Source organism: Lynx rufus, unplaced genomic scaffold, assembly GCF_022079265.1.
Source record: "Lynx rufus isolate CCGP_SWC_20201006 ecotype Redwood Valley unplaced genomic scaffold, mLynRuf1.p SCAF_1, whole genome shotgun sequence".
NCBI classification, from domain to species: Eukaryota; Metazoa; Chordata; class Mammalia; order Carnivora; family Felidae; genus Lynx; species Lynx rufus.
The window spans coordinates 1,855,507-1,880,187 of NW_025814823.1; the positions used below are offsets into that span (position 1 = coordinate 1,855,507).

General features: G+C 39.6%; 1 protein-coding gene across 3 annotated transcripts in view; it reads right to left on the minus strand.

Annotated features, from left to right (window-relative positions):
• XPO4 (exportin 4) overlaps positions 1–15,300 on the minus strand; it is a 117,567-nt gene extending 102,267 nt beyond the window's left edge. The window contains exon 1 of one of the 3 annotated variants that reach the window (XM_047077554.1): positions 15,194–15,300. In XM_047077554.1, coding sequence (XP_046933510.1) covers positions 15,194–15,262 — 69 coding nt within the window. In that variant the 5' untranslated portion in view covers positions 15,263–15,300. Of the gene's footprint in view, positions 1–12,522; positions 12,539–15,193 lie in introns of those variants that run through there. The other 2 variants (XM_047077546.1, XM_047077563.1) reach the window with 2 other exon arrangements.
• Between the last annotated feature and the right edge of the window lie 9,381 nt (positions 15,301–24,681).

Below are 24,681 nucleotides of genomic sequence, written 5' to 3' on the forward strand. Positions count from 1 at the left end.
AAATGTAGATCTAGGGAACATCTTTCAAGGATTAAAATATAATTGAAGATATGTTCCTCCAAATAAAAACTTTTACTACCGAAACACACACTTCCTTTAGGAAATTCTGAAGAAGGAAAATGATACCGGATGGAAAGCCTTAAATGCAAAGGATTACAGACAAATTAACTATGTGAATAAATCTAAGCAAATACTGATATTGTTTAAGTGATTAATTTGTGAAATTAAAAGAGGTGATTAAGGGGCACCCAGGTGGTTCAGTCGGTTAAGCGTCCGACTCTTGATTTCAGCTTGGGTCATGACCTTGCAGTTCCTGAGTTCCAGACCCACACTGGGCTCTGTGCTAGCAGTGTGGATGCTGCTTGGGATTCTCTTTCTCCCTCTCTCTCTCTCTCTCTGCCCCTCCCCCACTCATGCTGTCGCTGTCTCTCTCTCTCTCTCTCTCTCTCTCTCTCAAAATAAATAAACTTAATTAAAAAAAAGATGATTAAGATTCTGGAAAATATATACCATGTAAGTCAGGAGAGGTGGTAAGTTCTTGCACTGTTCTGAGACAGTATATACAGATTAACTTTAAACTAAATGGAGTACACATGCTAAAACATCTGCCATGGTCAATAAAAGAATAAAAATAGAAAATAAAGAACATGCACATTAGACACCCAAACTATGGAAGGAGGAACAAAAGATTATCGAATTCTCAAAGAAAGCAAAGGAAGAACCACACACACACAAAGACAACAAAAATATGTAATTTATCAGTAATCACAAATAAATATGATAAACTAAACTGTAGATAAAAAAACTGAGATTGTCAGGCTGGATAAAAAAAATCCAACTTCATGCATACAAAAAAACCAAAGGCATAAAAAGGCTGAAAATCAAGGCTGGAAAAAGACGTACCAAGCAAATTCTAATCAAAAGAAGTTAATGAAATTGATATAACTATGATAACAGCAGGAAAAAAAACCCCAGAATTTAAGAGGGGTGCCTGGGTAGCTCAGTCAGTTAAGGGTCCGACTTCAGCTCAGGTCATGCTCTCCATGGTTCGTGGGTTCGAGCCCCATGTAGGGCTCTGTGCTGACAGCTCAGAGCCTGAAGCCTGCTTCAGATTCTGTGCCTCCCCCTCTCTCTGCCCCTCCCCTGCTCCTGCTCTGTCTCTCTGTCTCTCAAAAATAAATGTTAAAAAAAAAAAAAAAAAGAATTTAAGATAAAATGTTACTAAAGAGAAGTGGGTCATCTAATAATCATTAAAGGGTTCACTGAAGTAGTATGTAAATAATACACAGTCTGAAATATCAATTAAGCAAAAATGAGAGGACTACCAACAAATCCACTAATGTCTCTCTTGGTAACTGCCAGCTTATGGAGACAAAAAGATTTAACAAGCTTAATTTAAGGGACATACATAACTTGCATGTTTAACTGGATATCACACATTCTTTTCAAATATATGCTGAACAAAAACTGAGAATATTCTAGGCCATAAGGCATATTCTAACAAATTTTAAGTAACCGATACATACGTAACACATTCTCACAAAGCAATTAAGTTAGAACCTGACTAAAAACAAAAACTAGAAAAATTCAAAGATGAAAGAAACAATAATGGAAAACATTAAAAATGACCCCAAAAATACTTCGTTGTTTTTAAGTTTATTTATTTATTTTTGAGAAAGACAGAGACAGCTTGAGCAGAGGAGGAGCAGAGACAGAGGGACAGAAAGAATCCCAAACAGGCTCTGTCCTGTCAGCACGGAGCCTGATGCGGGGCTCAAACTCATGAAACCGTGAGATCATGGCCTGAGCCAAAATCAAGAGTAAATAAATGCTTAACCCACTGAGCCACCCTTGACCCAAAATATGGTGTAGCAAAAATCTGTGATATGCACGTTGAGTGCAAGAGGAAAATGCATAGCTTTAAATGCTTGCACTGGAAATTAAGAAGGTTAAAACCAACAAGCTAAACCTCCAATGTAAGAACTTAGAAACCATAGCAGAACCCACGCAAAGAAAACAGAATGAAGGCAATATTAGAGAGTAGAAAATGATGAAACAAATTATATATACAATATGTACAATAAAGATAAAAAAGCAAAAATAAAAAATAAAAAATAAAGCAAACAAAAGTTGCTTCTGTGGAATGACTAATAAAATTAATAAAACAAGATTAATCAAGGGAGGGAGAACACAATTTATAAACAGGCAATATTAAAAAAGCTTGTAACTACCTGGGTCTTGAACGATAAAGAGATAGTGAAAAAATAACAAACAACTGTATAGTGATAAACATAAAAACATATGTGATATGGACAAATTCCTAGAAAAATATAATAAAATGAACTTGAGAATAGAAAACTTGAGGCGCACCTGGTGGCTCAGTCAGTTAAGTGTCTGACTTCGGCTCAGGTCATGACCTCACAGTTCGTGAGTTTGAGCCCCGCGTCGGGCTCTATGCTGACAGCTCAGAGCCTGGAGCCTGCTTCCGATTCTGTGGCCCTCCCCCACTCACACTCTGTCTCTTTCTGTCTCTCTCTCTTGAGAATAAGTAAACATTAAAAAAAAAAAAAAAAAGAATAGAAAACTTGAACAGTCCTGCAACTATTAAATAAATCAAATCAGTTTAAAATAGTTTTTCCTTTAAGTTCCTGATCCAGATGATTTTACCAAACAGCAGGGAATAAATCATTCCAATCCTACAACACAAATGTCCAGAGAACACAAAAGACAGAACACTCTTTGACCCATTTTAGTTAGCATATCATCATAAATATGCAGATAACCAAAATCAGATGAGAACAACGTGAAACTTACAGGCAAACCTTACCCATGAACAGAGATGGAAAAATCTTGAGAGTTCACATACTAAATACAACAATGGAATTTTAAAAAAATAAAAATAATAATGTACACTGTGACCAAGTTAGTTTATCCCAGGACTACAAATCTGGGTTAACATTAGAAAACTGATGTCTTTTACCACATTAACATATTAAAAGAGAAAGATATGTCATCACAAAAAATGCAGAAACATGTTTAATAAGACCCATGGCTAAGCTTTTCACAAAGTAGGAATAAGTGGAAACTTCCTTAACCAGATAAAAAGAATTCACAAAAAAACCATAACAAACATCACACTAATGTGGAGACAATAAAGGCATTCCCTTAAACTATCCACAAGTGTTAGTATACCATCAGGGTCCTGTGGACTCATTTTTTTGTTTAAAGAACGTTCTTTTTAAATTATTTTTTATTTAAAAAAAAATTTTTTTTTTTTTTTTTTTTTTGAGAAAGACCGCAAGAGGGCGGGAGAGGGGCGGAGAGAGAGGGAGAGAAAGAGTCCCAAGCAGGCCCCGTGCTGCCAGTGCAGGGCCCGATGCAGGACTGGATCTCACAAACAGTGACATCCTGATCTGAGCTGACCTCAAGAGTTGGGTACCTGGGTGGCTCAGCCAGTTAAGTGTTAAGCATCTGACTTCAGCTCAGGTCGGGACCTAACGGTTTGTGGGTTCGAGCCCCACGTCAGGCCCTGTGCTGACAGCTCAGAGCCTAGAAGTCTCCCTCTCTCTCTTCCCCTCCCCCGCTTACACTCTGTCTCTCTCTCTCAAAAATAACCACTTACAAAAAATTTAAAAAAAAAAAAAGAGCTGGAGGCTTAACCTATGGAGCCACTCAGGAGCCCCTAATAAGCAAGTTTTTGGTTTGTTTTTTTTTTTAAGAACTATTTGTAATGCTGGCTATTTTGTAATTTTTGTTTCTTCTTAGCAGTATTAAAAAAATTTTTTTTTTTTTTTTAGTTTATTTATTTTGAAAGAGACAGAGAGAGTCTGTGTGAGTGGGAGAGAGGCAGAGAGAGAGGGAGTGACAGAATCCCAAGCGGGCTCCACACTGTCAGCACAGAGCTCCCTGCAGGGCTCAAATTTACACACTGTGAGATCATGACCTAGCTGAAATCAAGAATCAGAAGCTTAACTGATGGAGCCACCCAGGCGCCCCTCTTAGAGGTATTTCAAAGAATAAATAGAAAATTTACTTTTTAAAAATTAGAATAAAACTCATTCTAATTTGAAGTCACTTATGAACCTACTAGACCCTTTTCTAAGATTCATAATGGGATCTTAGCCATCTTATTTTTATTACTTTTTTTTAATGTTTGTTTATTTTTGAGAGAGGGAAAGAGAGCAGGGGAGGGGAAGAGAGGGAGGGGGACACAGAATGCGAAGCAGGCTTTACGCTCTGAGCTGTCAGCACAGAGCCCAACGTGGGGCTTGAATCACAAGATGCTAGATCATGACCTGAGCCGAAGTCGGACGCTTAACCGACTGAGCCACCCAGGCGCCCCAGCAATCATATTTTTAAATATCCTGAAATATTTTGTCCTTTCACCATTCTAAGGACTATGTCATCAGAACTCATCAATTATTCCCAACTATGTTAAGGCTAAAATAAGAACAAAATTTAAAAGTAAGAAATGATTAAATCGCCTAGAAAAGTAATGCAATAGAAAATAAATAGCAAAATAAATCAACACTCAGTTGTTTAAATTAGTTTAAATTAAATTAAATTAAAAATTTAATTCCTCAGGTGCAGTGGCCACATTTCTAGTGTTTAATAGCCAAGTGTTACTAATGGTTATCACGTTAAACACAGATATAGAAAATCCTATCACTGCAGAAAATTCTAATGGACAGACTCTATTAATGATGATAAAATTGATCATATAAATGTAATCTCAGAAGCACCTGGGTGGCTCAGTCGGTTAAACGTCTGGACTTGATCTGGGCTCAGGTCATGATCTCAGGGTTCACAGGACCAAGCCCCACATCACGCTCTGTGCTGACAGTGCAGAGCCTGCTTGGGATTCTCTCTCTCTCTCTCTCTCTCTCTCTCTCTCTCTCTCTGCCCTCCCTGCCCCTTTGTATGCACTCTCAAAATAAACATATAAACTTAAAAAAAAATCTCAGACCCTGTGTCTATAGATGACAATGTTCCAGATCACTGGTTCTCAACCGAGGCAATTTTGATCCCCCAGGGGATGTCTGGCAATGTCTAGAGACACTTCTGTTGTCACAACTGGGAAGTGCTACTGGCAACTAGTGAACCAGGGTTAAGGATGCTGCTAAAAATACCTGATGCACACGGCACACCACAGCAAGAATTATCCAGCCCAAAACGTCAACAGTGGCAAAGATGAGAAACCTTGTCCTAGTTTTCTAGAGAACACAAGAATCAATGAATGAACTATATACTTCCAAGAACAAGAAGGAAATGATAATATCCTCATCCCGTCAGTCATTACACAAGAATCACCTCATTACCCAATACTCCGTAATGAGAACATGGATCAACTTGTTCTGCTCAGAGGATATGTGACACTTTTTTTTATTCTTACTCTTTAACGAGGTCTGCATAAAAAATTGTTTGATGGAGTTTGTTAAGTGGGCAAGTGTAACAAGGCAGGTGTGTATACAAAGGTGATGAAAAATTCACTGTCTTGATCATTCTAATTAGCGTTTACAAACCTAAAAAAGTTATAATTATGATGCAAAGGAACACGGTCACCTTCTCTTCATCAATGTGCCACCAACGTTTGCAAAAGTATCTGTTTTGATGATTCTAGAGCAAGGATCAGAATTACAAGGTAAAACCTGTTAAAGATACAGCATCTGACATCTAGTATCAGCACCTACTGCATTTTAACAGTGGCAATGCCATAACCAGAAGTAATGACAGAACCTAGGAGAATTACATGAAACCTGGAATCGGTATTTACCAATCAGAAGAACGCAAAGAGACACAGGGCCACACTCTAGACGTGTGCTGCCCAATATGGAGGTCACTATCCACCACATGTGGCTATTGACATGAATTAAAATTTTAGCTCCTCCATGCCACTAGTCCCATTTCAAGTGCTCGATGGCCACATGTCACCAGCCGCTACTGTACTGGAGAGTGCAGATACAAAACATTTCCATCAACCCAGAAAGTTCTGCCGGCACTACTCTAGAAGAAATTTAATCAACTGAACAACTATTTCCCGAGTGCTGACTTACAAGCTTACCTTGACTCATGTGCTTTGATGCAGTGCTATCCAATACATTAAAGTACATGTGCCAGGCATTACCCTAAACACTTTCCTTTTAATGTAAATGAAATCGTTTAATTCTCACATTAACTGCACGAGATAGATATTACGATTTTTCTATTGTAGAGACGAAGAAACAGATGCACAGAGGTTAACTGACTTGCCAGATGTCGCACAGCTACTTGGAGGTTAGAGCCAAGAAGAATCCAAACAGTCTGGCTCCAGAGCTGCTGTGTTATACTCAATTTCTTTTTTTTTCAACTTTTTTTTTTTTTTAATTTATTTTTGGGACAGAGAGAGACAGAGCATGAACGGGGGAGGGGCAGAGAGAGAGGGAGACACAGAATCGGAAACAGGCTCCAGGCTCTGAGCCATCAGCCCAGAGCCTGACACGGGGCTCGAACTCACGGACCGCGAGATCGTGACCTGGCTGAAGTCGGACGCTTAACCGACTGCGCCACCCAGGCGCCCCTCAATTTCTAAATTTCAACAATTTCTCATGTGTCTAATAAAGCAACAGGGTGACTTTTCTAATATCTCATCCAAGTAGCTTACTATCACACTACTACTGTTATGTAATTAGTCCTCTAGCCCAGCCACAAACCACAGAATAAAGACAGACCAGCTTTCTAACATTATTAATTTTATCCAGAGTGAGGTCAAATAATTTTATATTAAAACAGAGACATTATGAATCACAATGAAATTTCTGTTAACTTCTAAGGAAAAAGTTGAGAAATTTGGGGCTTCTATAAGCTATTGCAGGATACTCCCAGCTTCCCCGAAATATATATTCACTCTCCTTTACCGTAAGAGTCACTGTGGCGTTAAACACTTTTTTAGAATATTAATGTCCCCCACCCCTCCTCCCAGCTTTTTGCTTATAATCTCATCATCTCTTTGCTGCACAATTTTAACAGCCTCCTAACTGGTCTTCCTACCTCACATTGCTTCCCTCAGTCAGATTTTCACATATGGAACCACAGATCTGACAAGTCACACTACTGGGGACATTCAAGCTGAATTATTGTGGCAAATAAGGCCTTAAGATAACTCAGCCCCTTGCCTGCTTCCCTAGGCTCATCACAAAGTACTCCCTTCCTCATTTATTTGTACACACTTTTTTCATTCAACAAATATTACTGAGCAAATACTATGTGCAAACAAGCTAACACATATTAGAGTCTAGCAAAGGAGACCAACATTTATTTGTTAATCACACAAATGAATGTAAAATCTCAAATGTGCTAGGTGTTATGAAAGAACTACACAGTTATCTAAGAGTAGGACACATAAGTCTCACCTTTCAGAGAAGCTGAAGAAGGCCTTCCTGAGAAAGTGACCATGGAGAGACCTGAAGGCTTAGATGAAAGTGAAGAATATTCTAGGCAGAGGGAAAGATATATGAAAGGTCCTGAGGCAGAATGAAGAACAGGAGAAAGACTGAAAGGGAACTAGTATGGCTGATGCAGAGAAAAAGCAGAAGAAGGTTTCTAAGAAGCCGAAAAGACAAAACTTACTCAGAGCCTTGCAAAGAGCAAGCACTAAAAAAACCTCAATTCAAACCTGGGTAATCTGCCTCTGAAACCTACTCCTGTGTTATCTGCCTTCCCCTACAGCAGTCTGTTCATATTATTTCAGCCCATAAATTATTACCAAATGCTCGCTATATGCCAGGCAATGTGGTTCAGACACAACCATGAGTCAATGATAAGCAAAAATAAACAGAACCCCTGTCCTCGTGAAGCTTACAATCCAGTAGTCAATTGTATAATCAAATAAATAGCATAAAATGGCAGGTGTAATAAATATCACTAAAGTGGATGAAGCTATGAAAAAATAATGTACCCTAAGAGTGGTCAGGCTACTTTGATAAAATAAACAACTACATTAAGATCTGAAGAATTAAACGTTAACTAGGCAGAAAAAGGAGAAGGGTGTTCCAAGCCAAGAGAAGACACACGTAAGGGCCTGGAAGGAGCGTATCAAATGTGATGGCCTGAAGCCCAGCATGCTATAGCCAAAGGCCAGCTTCCTGGATGTGTGACCTGTGCAGTCTCACAGGGTCCAACCCTCAACAGGGCCCCTGGCTTAATGTGACACTCAGCTGTCACCGTCCTGAAATTCTTAATGATTTTATTTCCGAACTTGTGTTTCAAAGCCCAATTTTATTTGCTAGCAAGATTATGCTTAACTAGCACCCATTAAACACATCTGCAGAAATGGGATGGCCTGACTTATAAATTAAATTTTATTCACCTTGAGCCATGATACAGCTTTTAGTTTTCTTTGAGATAAAAAATGAACAGTCAAGAAGGCAGTCACAGATTTTAAAAACACATGCAATATTCAATCTTATCAGAATGACATTAATTATATGTGATTCAATGTTTTATATTGTAAAAAATTCAACCTATATGGAAACATAGAAAGGACTCTTGCCACTTTCAATCCCATTCTCTAGACAGCCATTCTTAAAAGTTTAGCATACGTGGGGTGCCTGGGTGGCTCAGTCAGTTAAGTGTCCAACTTCTGCTCAGGTCATAATCTCACGGTTCATGAGCAGTTAGACTGCTTCGAATTCTGTGTGTCCCTCTCTCTCTGCCCCTCCCCAGCTCGCACTCTGTCTCTCTCTCAAAAAATAAACATTTAAAAAAAAAAAACCTCTAAAAAAAAGAATATCACCACTATTTTTATTGTACTTTTTTCCCCCAATTCCTAGTTTATTAAGTTTTACATAAAATGCTGTTAAACTTTATCAACTGCCTTTGGGGTATCTATGATTTCAAAGGTCTTTTCACATTTCTCCAGATCACTGGCTATGTTCCAATTAGTGGGGTTTAACACAAATCCAACTGCAAAATACACACTTAATTGAATTTTAAATAAAAATTCCCCACTAACTAGTTTTTTTTTAAAAAAAGAATTATATTAGTGGGTGATGGGATGAGCACTGGGTTTTGTACGGAAACCAATTTGACAATAAATTATATTTAATATAAAAAAAAGAATTATACTAGTGCCAGTATTCTAATATCCAGTGCCACAGCAGACAAAACTGAAGTAAATAAAAATGTTTACTCAATATAAAGCATCTTTCCAATAAAAAAAAGTAAATGCTACAATCAAAATTCTTAAATTTATGACATGTGCATCACTGATCAGAAAAAAGTAAAAGCACTTATACATAGGATGGGCTCAGGAAACACCAACTGTTAAACAAATGTTCAAATATTCCCGAAGTACGGCATTTGGTTCTCTCAGACCTTCATGCAAATGTAGGTCTACCTGAGATACCACTATCCAACTGGAAACTTCCAAATTGTCGGCCATTGACAACTCAGCTTAAGGATTACCTGTTCCAAGAGCCCTTCCCAAGGTCCCCACCTCAATCTGAGACAGCTGTCCCTCCTCTGTACTCTCACAGAGCACTACTTTAGCCTTTCATTGTGTTACTTATCAGCTGCTGATAGTTTTGCCTTTCTCCCTCATTAGACTATACTCTCCTTTCTAGACAGGTCTTTCTCCTATCTCCTTCGCACACAGAGCATTATGCCTAGCAAACACATACTGAAGAAACGCTCCAGAATGGGTGAGTGGCCAGAGACTTAATTCCAGATCCAAAGTAGCTCTGTGACCACAGGCAAATCACTTACCATCTCTGAATCTCAGATTTTCTTTATTAAGCTTCATATCTCTTCTATTTCCTTCACAGGATTGATGTGAGAATCAGATAAGAATTTTTGGTATCGCACTACAATTTTGTAGATGCTTTCAATTTTTTTTTTATAATGTTTTATTTTATTTTTGAGACAGAGAGAGACAGAGCATGAACGGGGGAGGGGCAGAGAGAGAGGGAGACACAGAATCGGAAGCAGGCTCCAGGCTCTGAGCCATCAGCCCAGAGCCCGACGCGGGGCTCGAACTCACGGACCGCGAGATCGTGACCTGAGCTGAAGTCAGCCGCTTAACCGACTGAGCCACCCAGGCACCCCTGTAGATGCTTTCAAAATAGTAACTAGATTCCACCACAATAAAAACCATGAAAACCAGTCATGAATCTCTAATGAAAGCTGCATTTATATTTATTAAATCCATTTTGGTTTAAAAAAATACAGTAAATTATTTTTCTATGAAGTATCAGTTAACATATGTACTCCATACCTTCTTATGTCAGCGCTATGCAGACTCGCGAAGGGCAATCCCTAAGAGCTCAAGTGAGCCAGGAAAACAAAACCAAGGAAATTCAAGAATATAAACAAATAAAGCACTCTTTGGGTTTATTATTCAAATGAATGTGATATTAATATTAAAAGAATACATTTTCCATTAGGATGTCTCTAAAATCAAAACACACCCTACATTTTATATCTGTTCATGCACACACACAAAATGGAAACAAACTTCCTTTAAAATTCATTTACAATTAAAAAGAATTTTTAAATTCATTTACAATGAAGTGAACAGAGAAAAGCACAGGAACATATGGATTGTACAATTTTCACTGATGTAAAAAAAAAATACTTTTTTTATTTTGAGAGAGAGCACACTAATGCACGCATGAGCATAGAGGGGCAGAGAGAGAGAAGAGAGAGAGAGAGAGAGAGAGAGAGAGAGAGAGAGAGAGAACCCCAAGCAGGATTCACTGTCAGCACAGAACCCAACACAGGGCTCAATCTCATGAACCGTGAGATCATGACCTGAGCCAAAAACAAGAGCTGGACACTCAACCAACTGTACCCCCCAGGCACCCCAATCCGTTTTTTAAAAATACATTTAAAAAATGATATGTGTCCTTCTTTGGGGAGAGGTGGGAGGGAAGAGTTATGCAGCCTCAGAACATGGTCCCTGTCACCCCTTGGTCCTAGCTACAAGGTTTAGATGTGATTCTGTTAACCCTGGGGCCTACCAGTTCTACACATCCTGCGTGCTGGATGCATCTACAAACGTAAAATTGCTATCAGCATTATAGAGGCTGTGTTAGTCTTGTGCTGGTCCCATTGATTTATGATTACCCACAAATAAATATTTACATGTTGAAAAAGAAACAAAAAAATAAAATAAAAAATAAACATGACGTACGCTCTTATATGCCTAGAGATTATTTAATTTTTTTTTTAATGTTTATTTATTTTGGAGAGAGAGATACAGAGCGTGATCGGGGTAGGAGCAGAGAGAGAGGGAGACACAGAATCCGAAGCAGACTCCAGGCTCTGAGCTGTCAGCACAGAACCCGACGCGGGACTCGAACCACCAACTGCGAGATCATGACCTGAGCCGAAGTCGGGCGCCCAACCGACTGAGCCACCCAGGTGTCCCTATGCTCAGAGATTTCTAATACACGCACCCAAGAAACAGAACTGTCTGAAGAGATGGAACAGGAGCTTAGGGAACTTTTACGTTCCCCTGTACACCCTTCTGCGCAGCTTGAATTTTTTACTATTCGGAAGGCATCTCCAAGATTTCTAAAATTAAGAATATTTATAGCATTCTCATTAACATAAAAAAGGAAAAACTATATAATGGGTATTATAAAAGCACAGGAAAAAAGGTATATTCAAATTTAATATGGATTGCTTAAGGAGGCAGACTGAGAGTGGGGAAAGGAAGAAGAGACTCGTTATTCTATGTATTTGTGTGCTGTTGCTGTATTTTAAAATAATATGTTCCAGTACTGCTGTTATAATTTTAAATAACAGAAAATGTGTCTACAACATCACATTTTCAGGTCTGTAATGTAACCTGCTAAATTCATGCAGTCAGAGATAAGACTCTTACTGATAAGAATGTTATTAGCACAGAAATACGATCCACATTACTTACTCTAGTATGCATTTAATATCCTCTCAAAAATTCAGGGTTGGGTATCTTAAACAAAAAGCTGGTAACTGAAATCTTTTTTGGGGAAGAAATGTTCAGCACCTACTTACATAACTTTCCATTTGCACAATGTTTTCAGAATAACTTCACCTGCACAGTTACTAACCTACAAAAGTCCATCCTCATTCTAGTTTGTTCACCTTCAAATTTATTTTCTAGCAAGTAACCTCGCTTGAATCAGAAGAGTAAGCAGTATTTACAAGAATCTATAGAAAATGCTCCCTATCACTATTTGAAGCAGAGGAAAATCACTCTTTATGGTGAGATCTATAAGATCAATGAATATATTTTTCCCTCTAAAGGTCTGATACACGATTTGGCAGCTTATCCAATAACCTAATTAGGACTGAATATAGATGTTTGCAAAGAAGCAACTGCAATATCCAAAAACACATTTCAAAATTTCCCACCAAGCAATAAAATGTAACATTTATGGTATTATAAATACGTTGACTTTAAGAAGCAACATGATTGAGTAAAAAAAAAATTTTAAGTTCTGAAACAGGAGTGATCTAGGTTCTGAATCACTCTTATCACTAATTTGTTCTGTGACCTACCTTTGGCAAGTCACTTCTACCTCTTTGAACCTCAGTTTCCCCATCTGTAGAATGGAAGGGAGAATACTTAGACTAGGTGCTTATTGCTCAGGGTCTCTACTTCCTTAGAAAAGCTGATAAAAATCTATAAACCCTATTACCAAAAACATATGTTTGCATCAAAAAATTTGTTTTAATTTCCTTCTGATAGCCATTGTGGACTCTCTAAGACCTGTGTACTAAATAAAGATGTCTTGAGATTCTTCCGCATACTAAAATTCGATGCCAATTTTCATAAAAGAAGTCTATGGACTACCAAATGAAAAAACTAAGCAAAGTGATTGTGAAAGACATCACTAATTACTTTGAATCCCAAAACATAGTAACATCTAAAATATATAGCAATTTCCTATAAGCGATATTTCTTCAGATGGATAAATGCTAAAACCATTCACCCTTTTAAAAGGTATCTTCATGCTTAACAGTTGAGGATTTAACAATCTTAACTATTCCCAAATGAATTAATATATTAGCTTTCTAGTCCCACTTCCCTTTAGGTTAAGAACCACAAACTGGTAACAGACAGACTTGAGTTGAAGTTCCCACTCTACCACTTTCCTCGAAAATTTGGGTAAATTACTTAGCATCTCCATGTTTGAGTCTCTTAATCTATAAAAGGAAAATGAAAGTAATAATAACCACCTCATACTTAGTAATGATTAAAGTTAACGTATGTAGAGCGCTTGGCATAGTGCCTCGCACACAGTAAGCACTTAATAAAGTGAACTGTTATTACTAGTAATAAACTGGAATACAGCTTTCGTGTTGAGAAATAACGCCATAATTGTTACTTACACATTTGTGAATAGTAAGTGGAAGCTTCCCAAAACAAATTTCCTAATTTTAGTAACTTTTTTTTCAGTACTTTACTCTGGAAAGATTAAAAAGTATGTAAACGGATATCTACACAACATATATAAGAAGTGGTGAGATAGAGTGGAAACAGCCCCAACTTTAGAGCCAGACAGATCTGAGTTCTGAACCTAAATCATCAACTTAGTAATTATGTAACCTGTGCCACTTAAACTTTCTCTTTCAACCCTGTAAAGCTGTTGCCAGGATTAATAGAGTATGTAAAGCATCAAACACAGTATCTGGCATGTAGTATGCACTCAATAAACAGTACTTACTACTATTCTTCTCAGCTACTCCGTTACAGATGATAAAACTAGCTCTGCCAAGGAAGAGGGAAGGTACTAGCAAACACAAATGCTAATTAATATTCAGGCCAGTGATGAAAGAGACTAATTTTATCTTATCAATGTCAGAACTAAAGCAATGCTTTTGGGGGTCACATACTCCTTCCAGAGCCTAATACAAATAGAGTCCCTGGCTCTTAGAAATTTTTTCAGATGTTTCAGGAAACACCATGTCAGGGATTTTAAGAACCTTGTATTAAGGGGGAATACTAGCTAGTTTTTTTCTGGACTTAACTTGCAAGAGTCTGAAAACTTTATCTACTCAGTTCTGTGACTAAAAGATTCACTTAGCTTTGCTCATAATGAAGCAAATATATCCTACTTTCATTAGACTTCTCAATTTCGTTAGCTAAATTTCATGCGCTGTCTGGTGTTGCGTGTGAAAACAAAACTTTATAAATCCAACTAGAAACTATGCTAGAATTAGTTTAAACACTTTTAAATGTGATGTTCGAACACATAATCCAAGCACTGAGCCAAAAGGAAAAATGTTCAAAAAAACAACGAATCTGGCTGTATTAGATTCTTGGAAAGGCTGGATCAATTCAAGCAATTTACTGAGCCTCTAACTTCCAACAAACATCTACAAACGCGGAGATCAAAACTTACAAAAACAAAACCGAGCCAAAAAATGCACACGCAGTTTACGAGTAACTGAATATGGTTTATCCTTACTTCTACTCCCTGCGTGGATTATTTTCTTTAAATCCCTCTACTCAGCCTCCTCAAACGCCCTGGGTAAATAACCTACTCATCAAACTGTTCACTGTACAGTGTAAGAACGAAGTCAACGAGCACCTTAGATTCAGCTCTCCTCAATGTGCGACCCACAGGGAGCTTGGTACTTAATAAAGTTTTGCCCCAATGACCTTGGTCCCAAAGATTCCCCTCCCTCCCTCCCTCCCCGTCCTCCCACGTGCTGGCGGCTGCGGTTACCCCAGAGGTGGCAGGTCAGAGAAAGAGCTTGAGGACCCGAAGGCTCGGAGGAAACCAGCGCTGCTAAGAGCACCTGGGCTGGGCTGTCCCTTCCTTTGTGGCACCAACTCCCCAGCGGCGTACGCACTGCCCCCGACCAGAGCCCTGCGGGGATGACCGGGACCTCGCTCCCCGCGCCTCGCTCTCGACCCAGGCTGCGGGGCAGGGCGTACGGTGAAGACCGTGGCACAGGAAACCCTCTTTCCTACGGCACCATGTTCCGTCGCCCGGCTGGGGTGCCAGACACCTGGGCGATGAGGACAGCCCCGGGAAGCGGGGGGAACGAAGGCAAGAGGAAAGTAGGATGGAGAATCCTGCGCCACGCCACCGCCACCTCCACTTCCAGGGCTCCCTGGAGGCCCTGGCCGGTCGCCGGCCCAGCGGGCGGGAAGGCCTGGCACGGCAAGGCCAGCCAGAGGCCCGCAGATGCCGGGGCCCGGGGGTCGCGGCGTACTCACCATCAGAACTTTGGCCGCGTTCTCCAGCTGAGCGATCACTTCTGGGGGCCCCAGCGCCGCCGCCATCATGGTCTCTCTTCAATGACGCGCCATGCGCTGCATTATGGGAGCGGGCGCCGCGGCCGGCCAATCGCCGCAGCGACCCCGGAGCCTCACGCGCTCCCAGAGGCCGTCGCAGCCGCGGTTGACGCCGGCGTCGCGGCCCCCGCGGGCCCGACCTGGCCGCCGGGTCTGGGGCCGTGGGAAGGCGAAGAGCGTGAGGCGGGCCGCCTCGTTAGGGCTGGGGGCGCGCCCGCCGTCCCGTACCGGGCGAGAGGCCTGGGCGGTCGGCCGGGGCGGCGACGGCCGCGCGGGGCGGGCCCCCGGGGCTCCGGGCCCGCGCATGCGTGCTGTCCGGCGCCCCGGCCTCTCGGCCACTTCAGCCCTCGTGCCCGTGACCCGCTCGGTTCCCTCCGCGGTGAACGCACCCCGCCCCGTCACCGGGCACTGCCCTGGACGCCGCTCCGCTCTCTGTTCTCTGACCCTCACCGTGTGCACCCCGGCCCCTCCTTCCCTTTCCACGCTCCACGCTGGGTAGGACCTCACTCGGAACCGCTCTCCCCATTTCCTCTCCCGAGAGTGCGCCTCCTTTCAGAACATCACTGCCCTCGGCGCCCCAAGTCTCTGTCCCTCCTTGCGATAAAAAGGAGCATTCCAGGATAGAACGGTTCACTCTCCCAATGGAGGTCCCGCAGGAGGCTCGTCCGAGTGTCTTTAGCCGGCAGATCATTGCGAGCTCTTCCCAAGGGCTGTGTCAGACTGGAGAGAGAAAAGGCAGGAACCCTAACCTTGACTGCCAGACTTCTTGAATTCAGAAAGAACTCATTGCCGCCTGTTTTGTCGGGTTTAAGGAATTCATCACAGTAATGCTAATTTTGGAATCCATGTTGACAGGTTCTTTAGAGTGTGTAGGGATCCGACTTTCCCTCCAGTGCCTCCATCTCCTTTACAGCATTCCAGGCAGGCAGTCCTTCCTGAAGCAGCTATTTCAGTATTCAAACCAGCTTTAACTGTTAGAAAAGTTGTTTGGACGAGGGGGGTTGTTTTGAGCTGACGTCTGCTTTCCTATAACATGCCTTTTGGTGCAGGTCGGCTTCCTGGGGCTACGCAGAAAGTCCGATGCGTTTCAGTGTTTGTTAAATTTACTCTGCTGAAATCTGTGTTTATTCTTCCTAGTTATAAGTAAGCCATACTTTTGAGGGGGGTGTGTGTGTGTGTGTGTGTGTGTGTGTGTGTGTGTGTGTGTTTTAATGTCACTGCAACAGAAAGGCATTATTTTCTCCATTGAAGATCAGGTGGTGTCTTGTATTTGACGTCTCTACAACTTGAAGTTGAAAAAAGTGAACGAACAAGGTTTACACCGCTTGAGTAACAAAGTACCTTTTATTTCATTACAAAAGGGTAAAGTGAACCAAAGTGCAGTAAGTGACCTTTTTTAAGAATTGTGTGAAACTAAACAATTAGCATAGTGCCTGACATACAGTAGGCACTGAATAAATATTAGACTGAGGATAGCAATCTGAAAAATGATGTAGCTGCTACAAAGAGTAATTACTGCTGATCAGTGATATCTGCAAAAGTGTAGTCGAATGAATAGCTTATGACATTAAATGTTTGAGGCCTATAATGCTTCAGATTGGGCCTTGTGTTCAAAAGATTTGTGTAATTACATAAGAACGTTTCATCTAAATACTTTTTTAAAAGGGAAAAAAGAAAAAGTATTTTATCAAATGTGTTGAGTATGCTTCTTTTCAAATTAAGTTTTTTGAATTTAGAGGCTTTATAAAGTGAGTTATAGACATCTCACATTAACTGGGAGCCTTGAATTTTAGGGTAGGGTGAACAATGAAGGTGTGAAATCTCAATGTTAGCAAACAGAATTTACCTACTAATTTAGCCTCCCCTCCAATACCTGACTATTATTTCTTGATTTATTCAACAATAACACTCTCCTGGGGAGGGTTAAGAAGTGGTATTCCAGCCTACCCACATGTTCTTCCTATCCTGGAGTAGAAGAGAAGGAAGTTGTGCAAATTCCAATAATTTCTAAGAGAGAAATGTTAATTGTCTAAGAAAAGGTAGATACCTGGCTGAAATATTCCTGAAATCAAGAACATTTTACAAATACATACCGTCTACTTTTAGAGTACTTCTTTAACGTTTATTTATTTTTGGGACAGAGAGAGACAGAGCATGAACGGGGGAGGGGCAGAGAGAGAGGGAGACACAGAATCGGAAACAGGCTCCAGGCTCCGAGCCATCAGCCCAGAGCCTGACACGGGGCTCGAACTCACGGACCGCGAGATCGTGACCTGGCTGAAGTCGGAGGCTTAACCGACTGCGCCACCCAGGCGCCCCTAGAGTACTTCTTTAACACATACGATGTCATGGGAGTCAAAATTATTCCTTCTTATTCTTCACCAAAATTAATTAGTAAAGTATATTACATACTTTTCTTTAGAAACATAGGTGTTTGGTGTTTGGTTTTTTTAATGAAAACCAGTGGGATTTGTCATATAGCCAATGTTACTAAATGTTATATCTTTCCTAAATTAGTGGCTTTCTAGGAACATTGTGGTTGTTTGTTTTTTTTTTTGATCATTTGTTTTTGAAAGAGAGACAGGGTGTGGTTGGGGGAGGGGCAGAGAGAGAGGGAGACACAGAATCCGAAGCAGGCTCCAGGCTCTGAGCTGTCAGCACAGAGCCCGATGCAGGGCTTGAACTCGTGAACCCTGAGATCATGACCTGAGCTGAAGTCGGACGCTTAACCAACTGAGCCACCCAGGTGCCCCTCTAAGAACACTGTTAAGTGAAAATACATTTGCTGACTATCTCCACTGTTGACATTCCAGTACAAAAGAAAAAGCAACTGTTGTGGATCACAGGTAATGATATTTTAAAAGTAGAAGAGAATTTAGAGATTATAGAATCTTAAGATTTGGAAATGAAGATCCTTTAATCCCATTTCTCAGATGGAGAAAATAAGACCCAGAGAAATTAGATGATTTTAGGACCAAGTTAGATAGAACAGTCACCTATCTTACAGGTTAATATCTTTTGTGGTGAAGTGGACAAGGCTAGAATTTAAATCAGCATAACTGAGTTTGTATTGTATCTCTGCTTCTTCTAAAAGATGTTATGGGGTAAGTAACGTAACATCTCAGGACCTCTGTTTGATCATCTGTAAAATGTTGACCATCACAAGTGTGTAAGATTCAAAGAAGATAATTCATATGAGACGACTTTGTAGAGCTACAAAGCATTCTACGAATGCAAGGTAGTACAGTGACCATTGAGTACTTATCTCGCGCCACGCTTGATATTGTAGGACAATTGAAATTGAAGTCCTGGTATTTGCTTCTGAAGAATTTGAGGGCTACTTGAAAAGATATGACTATGTATTTAAAATAACAATTTTCTCTCCTTTCCAACTCTGGTACAATAAAAAATACACTTGGTCTTTTTTCCTTTTTTCCTCGTTCCTGGCAATCTGAAAGCTCCTAAAACCCTTGGATTTCCTGAGTAATAGGAGTGTTTTTCGTTAATCATAACAATGATGATTGTTCCAATCACACCTAAGTTTATGCTAATGAGGTAGCAGGGTGGGGCCCCCAGATGGCCCGTGATGGGGCTGGTCTCCTGAAAGGGCAAAGGGTAGAAACCTTTGGTTCCTTTGTTTTGGGACCCACTCTCCAACCTCCAGGGAGGAGAAGGGGTGCTGGAGATGTTAACAACTTCAATAATGAGATTTGCTAAGCTTCCAAGTTGGTGAATGTGTCCACCTGCAGAGAGACTGAGACTGAGGTTCCTATGCTTGATACCCTTCTGGACCTTGTCCCATGTACCTCTTCATCTGGCTGTTTTTTTGTATCCTTTATAATAAGCTGGAAAATGTAAGGAAAGGGTTTTCCCAAGATCTATGAGCCATTCTAGCAAATTATCAAATGTGAGCAGGGGGTCGTGGCAATCCCTGATTTATAGCCAGTGGGTCAGAAGTATGGGTTGTTCCTAACACTTGAAACAGCCATCAACGATTTTTTAAAAGTTTATTTATTTTGAAGAGAGAGCAGGGAAGGAGCAGAGAGGGAGGGAGACAATCCCAAGCAGGTTCTGCACGGTCAGCGCAGAGCCTAACGTGGGGCTTGAACCCATAAACTGTGAGATCAAACCTGAGCCAAAATCAAGAGTCAGATGCTTAACTGAGCCATCCAGGCATTCCAAAACAGGCATCTAAAGTGGAAGCAGTCTTGTGGGACTAAGCCCTTCATTTGTAGAGTAGTTAGTGTCAGAATTGAATGATAGGACACAGTTGGTGTCTGAGAATCAGATCAGCATATGGATTATTTAAATATAAGAATTTGCATATTGCAAAATAGTGAACATTCCAATCAATTTGAGAATACTACCAAATGATAGTTAATGTTTACACACAATTACCACATGAAGGACACTAAGTTGTTTTCATCTATTAACTAATTCCATCCTCCCAATATAATATAATTATGCTATTATCCCAAATTGAGGAAATTGAGGCATATAGCAACTTAAGTACTTGTCTCAGAAATGGTAGAACTGGGATTTGGGCCCAGCCTTCCTAGCCCCATACTCCATGCTTTTAACTCTAGGCTATTACTTCCAGGTAAAGACTAAGTCACTTGGAATTATTATAGCTTAAGGAGATAAATTTCAAGCTATCATGCCAACTTTTCCAGTTATGTATACTGTAAAGACTGTATTAAAAATCTATGTCATACTTGAAATATGTGAGAAGTAGAGTAAAACTGCCTATAGAAAGTCTGAAGATTTTCCTTTTTAAAAGCTTATTTTAGAAATGTCTTGAAATTTGCTGTATCCATTGACAGTGCACTACTGAGTGCTCAGATATTCAGTAACTTCAAATTTATACCCTCTGTGAAAAAGTTGACTTGTTGCAGCTTAGTACATTATCTGAGTCTTTCAGATAAAATCACGAAATATGGCAAAGTAATGTAGGACCACTATCAGATTCCTTATGTCTATACAATCCATAATATAGTATTTGCATTTTTTAACCTTTTCACGATAAATGAAACATGCATATTGTTTTGTTTTTGTGTTTACCAAGGGCCCATCGTGTGTTTTTGCAAAACCATTTGTCAAGTCATAACCATCTTGTCTACATAAGCACACAGATGAAATACCAGCTGTTCTCAAAAGTGTGGCCTGGGGACACCTAGTAGGTCCCAGAATATCAGCTGGTCCCTAAGATCCTTTCAGAGGCTCTATAGGTCAAAACTATTTTCAGATGGCAATAGTAAGTTCTTCCCCATCAGTAATTACTTTATTTTTATTTATTTATTTTTGATAGAGACAGAGCACAAGTGGGGGAGGGGCAGAGAGAGAAGGAGACACAGAATCCAGGCTCCGAGCTGTCAGCACAAAGCCCAACACAGGGCTTGAACTCACAAACTGAGATCATGACCTGAGTCAAAGTCGGACGCTTAACCGACTGAGCCACCCAGGCGCTCCAGTAATTGCTTTAAATATAAGTGAATAAAACTCCCCAATCAAAAGACACAGATTGGCTGAATGAATTAAAAACAAACGAGCAACAACAACAAAAAGCCAGGATCCAACTATACGCCAACTCTCACTATTGCTGCTCAACATAGTACTAGAAGTTAAATCAGTTGCATTTCTATGTACTAATAAAGAACTACCTGAAAAGGAAATTAAGAGAACAACTTCATTTACAGTAACATCAAAAAGAATAAAATAATTAGGAATAAACTTAAACAAGGAAATTAAAGATTTATACTCTGAAAACTACAAAACATTGCTGAAAGAAAGCAAAGAAGACACAGATAAATGGAAAGACTGCCCATGTTCATGGATTGGAAGATCTATTATTGTTAAGATGTCAGTACTACCCAAAGTGATGTACAGATTTAATGCAATCCCTATGAAAATCTCAATGGGATTTTTTTTGGCAGAAATAGAAAAATCTATCCTAAAATTAATATGGAATCTCAAGGGACCCCAAATGGCCAAAACAATCTGGAAAAAGAAGAGCAAAGTTGAAGGACTCACACTCCTGATTTAAAAACTTATCACAAAGCTACAGTAATCAAAACAGTGTGGTACTGGCATAAAGACACATAGACCAACACAATAGAATAGAAAGGCTAGAAATGAGCTTTCATAGGCACAGTCAAATGCTTTTTGACAAGAGTACCAAGACCATTCAATGCGGAAAGGATAGTGTTTTCAACAAACAGAGTTGGATAAACTGGAGAAACATGCAAAAAAAAAAAAAAAAAGGAAGTTGGACACGCACACACATGCACACATAGATTATAAGTATGTGAGGGATAGATGTGTTATGTAACTTTATTGTGGTAATCCTTTTGCAATATATACATAAATCACCATGTTGTACACTTGCACAGCGTTATATGTAAATTATATCTCAATAAAGCTGGGGGACCCTTTCTTACACTATAAACAAAAATTAAAATGGATTGAAGACCAAATGTATAAAACTCTTAGAAGATAGTGGATGCATGGCTAAACAAAATGTAGCACAGACATAAAATAGAATATCAATCAGCCTTTAAAAGGAAGCAAATTCTGATACGTGGTATAACATGGATGAACTTTGAAGACTATGCCAAGTGAGATAAGCCAGTTAAAAAAAAAGACAAATTCTGTTTGATTCCACTTATAAGAGGTACTTAAAACAGAAAAACTCATAGAAATAGAAAGTAGAATGATGATTGCCTGATGGTTAGGGCATAGAGTTTCTGTTTTTTAAGATTGAAAAATTCTAGAGACCTGTTGCACAACACTGTTAATATACTTAACACTACTGAACTGAATACTTAAGAATGGCTAAAAGGATAAATTTTATGTTACTGTAGTGTTTTTTTTTCCACAATTAAATTTTTTTCTTTTTCTTTTTAAAGGTTTTTTTTTAATGTTTACTATTTATTTTTGAGAGAGATAGAGCATGAGAGGGGAGGGGCAGAGAAAGAGGGAGACACAGAATCTGAAGGAGGTTCCAGGCTCTGAGCTGTCAGCACAGAGCTCAATGTGGGACTTGAACCCAGGAACCGCGAGATCATGACCTGAGCTGACGTGAGACGCTTAACCGACTGAGCCACCCAGGCACCCCAATTTCTTTTTTAAAAGACCAACATAGGGCACCTGGGTGACTCAGTTAAGTGTCCTACCTCAGCTCAGGTCATGATCTCACAGTCTGTGAGTTCAAGCCTCATGTCGGACTCTGCTGACAGCTCAGAGCCTGGAGCCTGTTTCCAATTCTGTGTCTCCCTCTCTGACCTTCCCCTGCTCATGCTCTGTCTCTCTCTCTCTGTCACTCAAAAATAAACATTAAAAAAATCAATTAAAAAATAAAAAATCAATATAAACATCCCATTTTTCATGTGAAATTTGATGACTTTGCTTAAATAAAATAATTGGAAAATTATTTTCATAATAAAACTAAGATATTATTTGCCTTTTTACTCTCTTTCTTTCAGTGTGAACAGTGGGGTTTTCCAAAGGCTGCATGATACGTGATGTCCCTATGTATTGAGTATGAAGACACATATGAGAATGTAGTTGTCTTCCATTAAGACAAACATTAAAGAAAACTGCAAAAATGTAAAAACAATGCCACTTATCTCACTGAATTTTTGTTTTAAAATATTTATTTTTCACAAAAAATGTGTAATGTGACCTTGTAATGGATTTACTATTGTTCATTTAAATTATTATTTCTTTAATTTGCCAATTTTAATTTCTTTACATAGTAGATACCAATAAATATAATTCACATGTACAAAACTCTTTGGAATCATCATTAAGTTTTTTTCCCTTTCATTTTAATTGGCTTAATGCTTGATTTTTTTAATGTTCAGATTATTGAGGGGAGCATAATTTTAACTTAAAAATTTTTTTATGTTTATTTATTTTTGAGAGAGAGAGAGAGAGAGAGAAAGAGAGAGAGAGTGGGAGAGGGGCAAAGAGAGAGGGAGAGAGATAGCCCCAAGCAGGCTCTTGTAGGGCTCGATTTCACTAACTGAATCGTGAGATCATGACCTTAGCTAAAATCAAGAGTCGGATGCTTAACCGACTGAGCCACCCAGGTGTCCTTTAACTTTTTAAAATTAAAATGCATTTTCCAATGATTAAAATAAGACAAAAATTATAGTCTAATATGCTGTCATGAAAAATAAAGAAATTGCCAAGAATTGAACACTTAAAGTGTTTCCAAATGAAAGAGAAGCTTGGGAAGACCACTCTGGACCAGATGCCAACTCTCATCATCACATAACTGTCACCCATTCCTGTCCCATTGCTGTGCACATCGCCACATCAGGTGCCAAACGGCTTATGTAAGTTGGCCTCACTCTACGAAGAGCCACCGTGTAGATATAGCTGTAGATCCAGCTATTTGTTTTGCAAATGCAGCGCTGTAGGTCATAGGGGCATAGAGCCAGGAATTCTGACAGATGTCCGTAAAGCCATTACTGACCTTACTAAAAACCAGAGAATGCCTTGTTGGTGTAAGTCACTAACAAGTAGTAGTAAGTAATCCATTCACAGTTAAGAGGCATATCATTAGGATAGCACTGTGCCCTACTATATATGAAAGTCCTAACGATGGAAAGAGCCCAAATGTCCATTGATGGATGAATGGATAAAGAAGATGTGGTATGTATATACAATGGAGTATTACTCAGCAATCAGAAAGTCTTGCCATTTGCAACTATGTGGATGGAACTAGAGGGTATTATGCTAAGTGAAATTAGAGAAAGACAGATATCATATGACTTTAAGACCCAGAACAGATCAACACAGGGAAGGGAAGCAAAAATAATATAAAAACAGGGAGGGGGACAAAACAGAAGAGACTTAAATATGGAGAACAAACAGAGGGTTCCTGGAGGGTTTGTGGGAGGGGGATGGGCTAAATGGGTCAGGGGCATTAAGGAATCTATTCCTGAAATCATTGTTGCACGATATGCTAATTTGGATGTGAATTTAAAAGAAAAAAAAAAAAAAAGCCCTGACGAGAAATATACATGAATTAGGGCACCTGGCTGGCACAGTCAGTAAAACATGTGACTCTTGATTTTGGGGTTGTGAGTTCGAGCCCCACATTGGGCATAGAGATTACTTTAAAAAAAGAAATATAGATGAATTACATGAATTATGCAACAGAGGGATTATACTATTTTACTTGAGAATCAAGAGAAGAACAAAATCTCTTTTAGCAGGTATCTATCTGTAAAGCCCAAATTAAATGAGAACACTTAATAAAAATGATTCCCTTTGATATAGAAGATATTTGATCCAGAAAATGTTAAGGAATCTTATAACTCAAATTTCTGAAAACTTTGAAGGCAGCAGTACAGAACCAGAAGAGTTACAGTATCAAATTTATAGGAACCTAATATATTTCC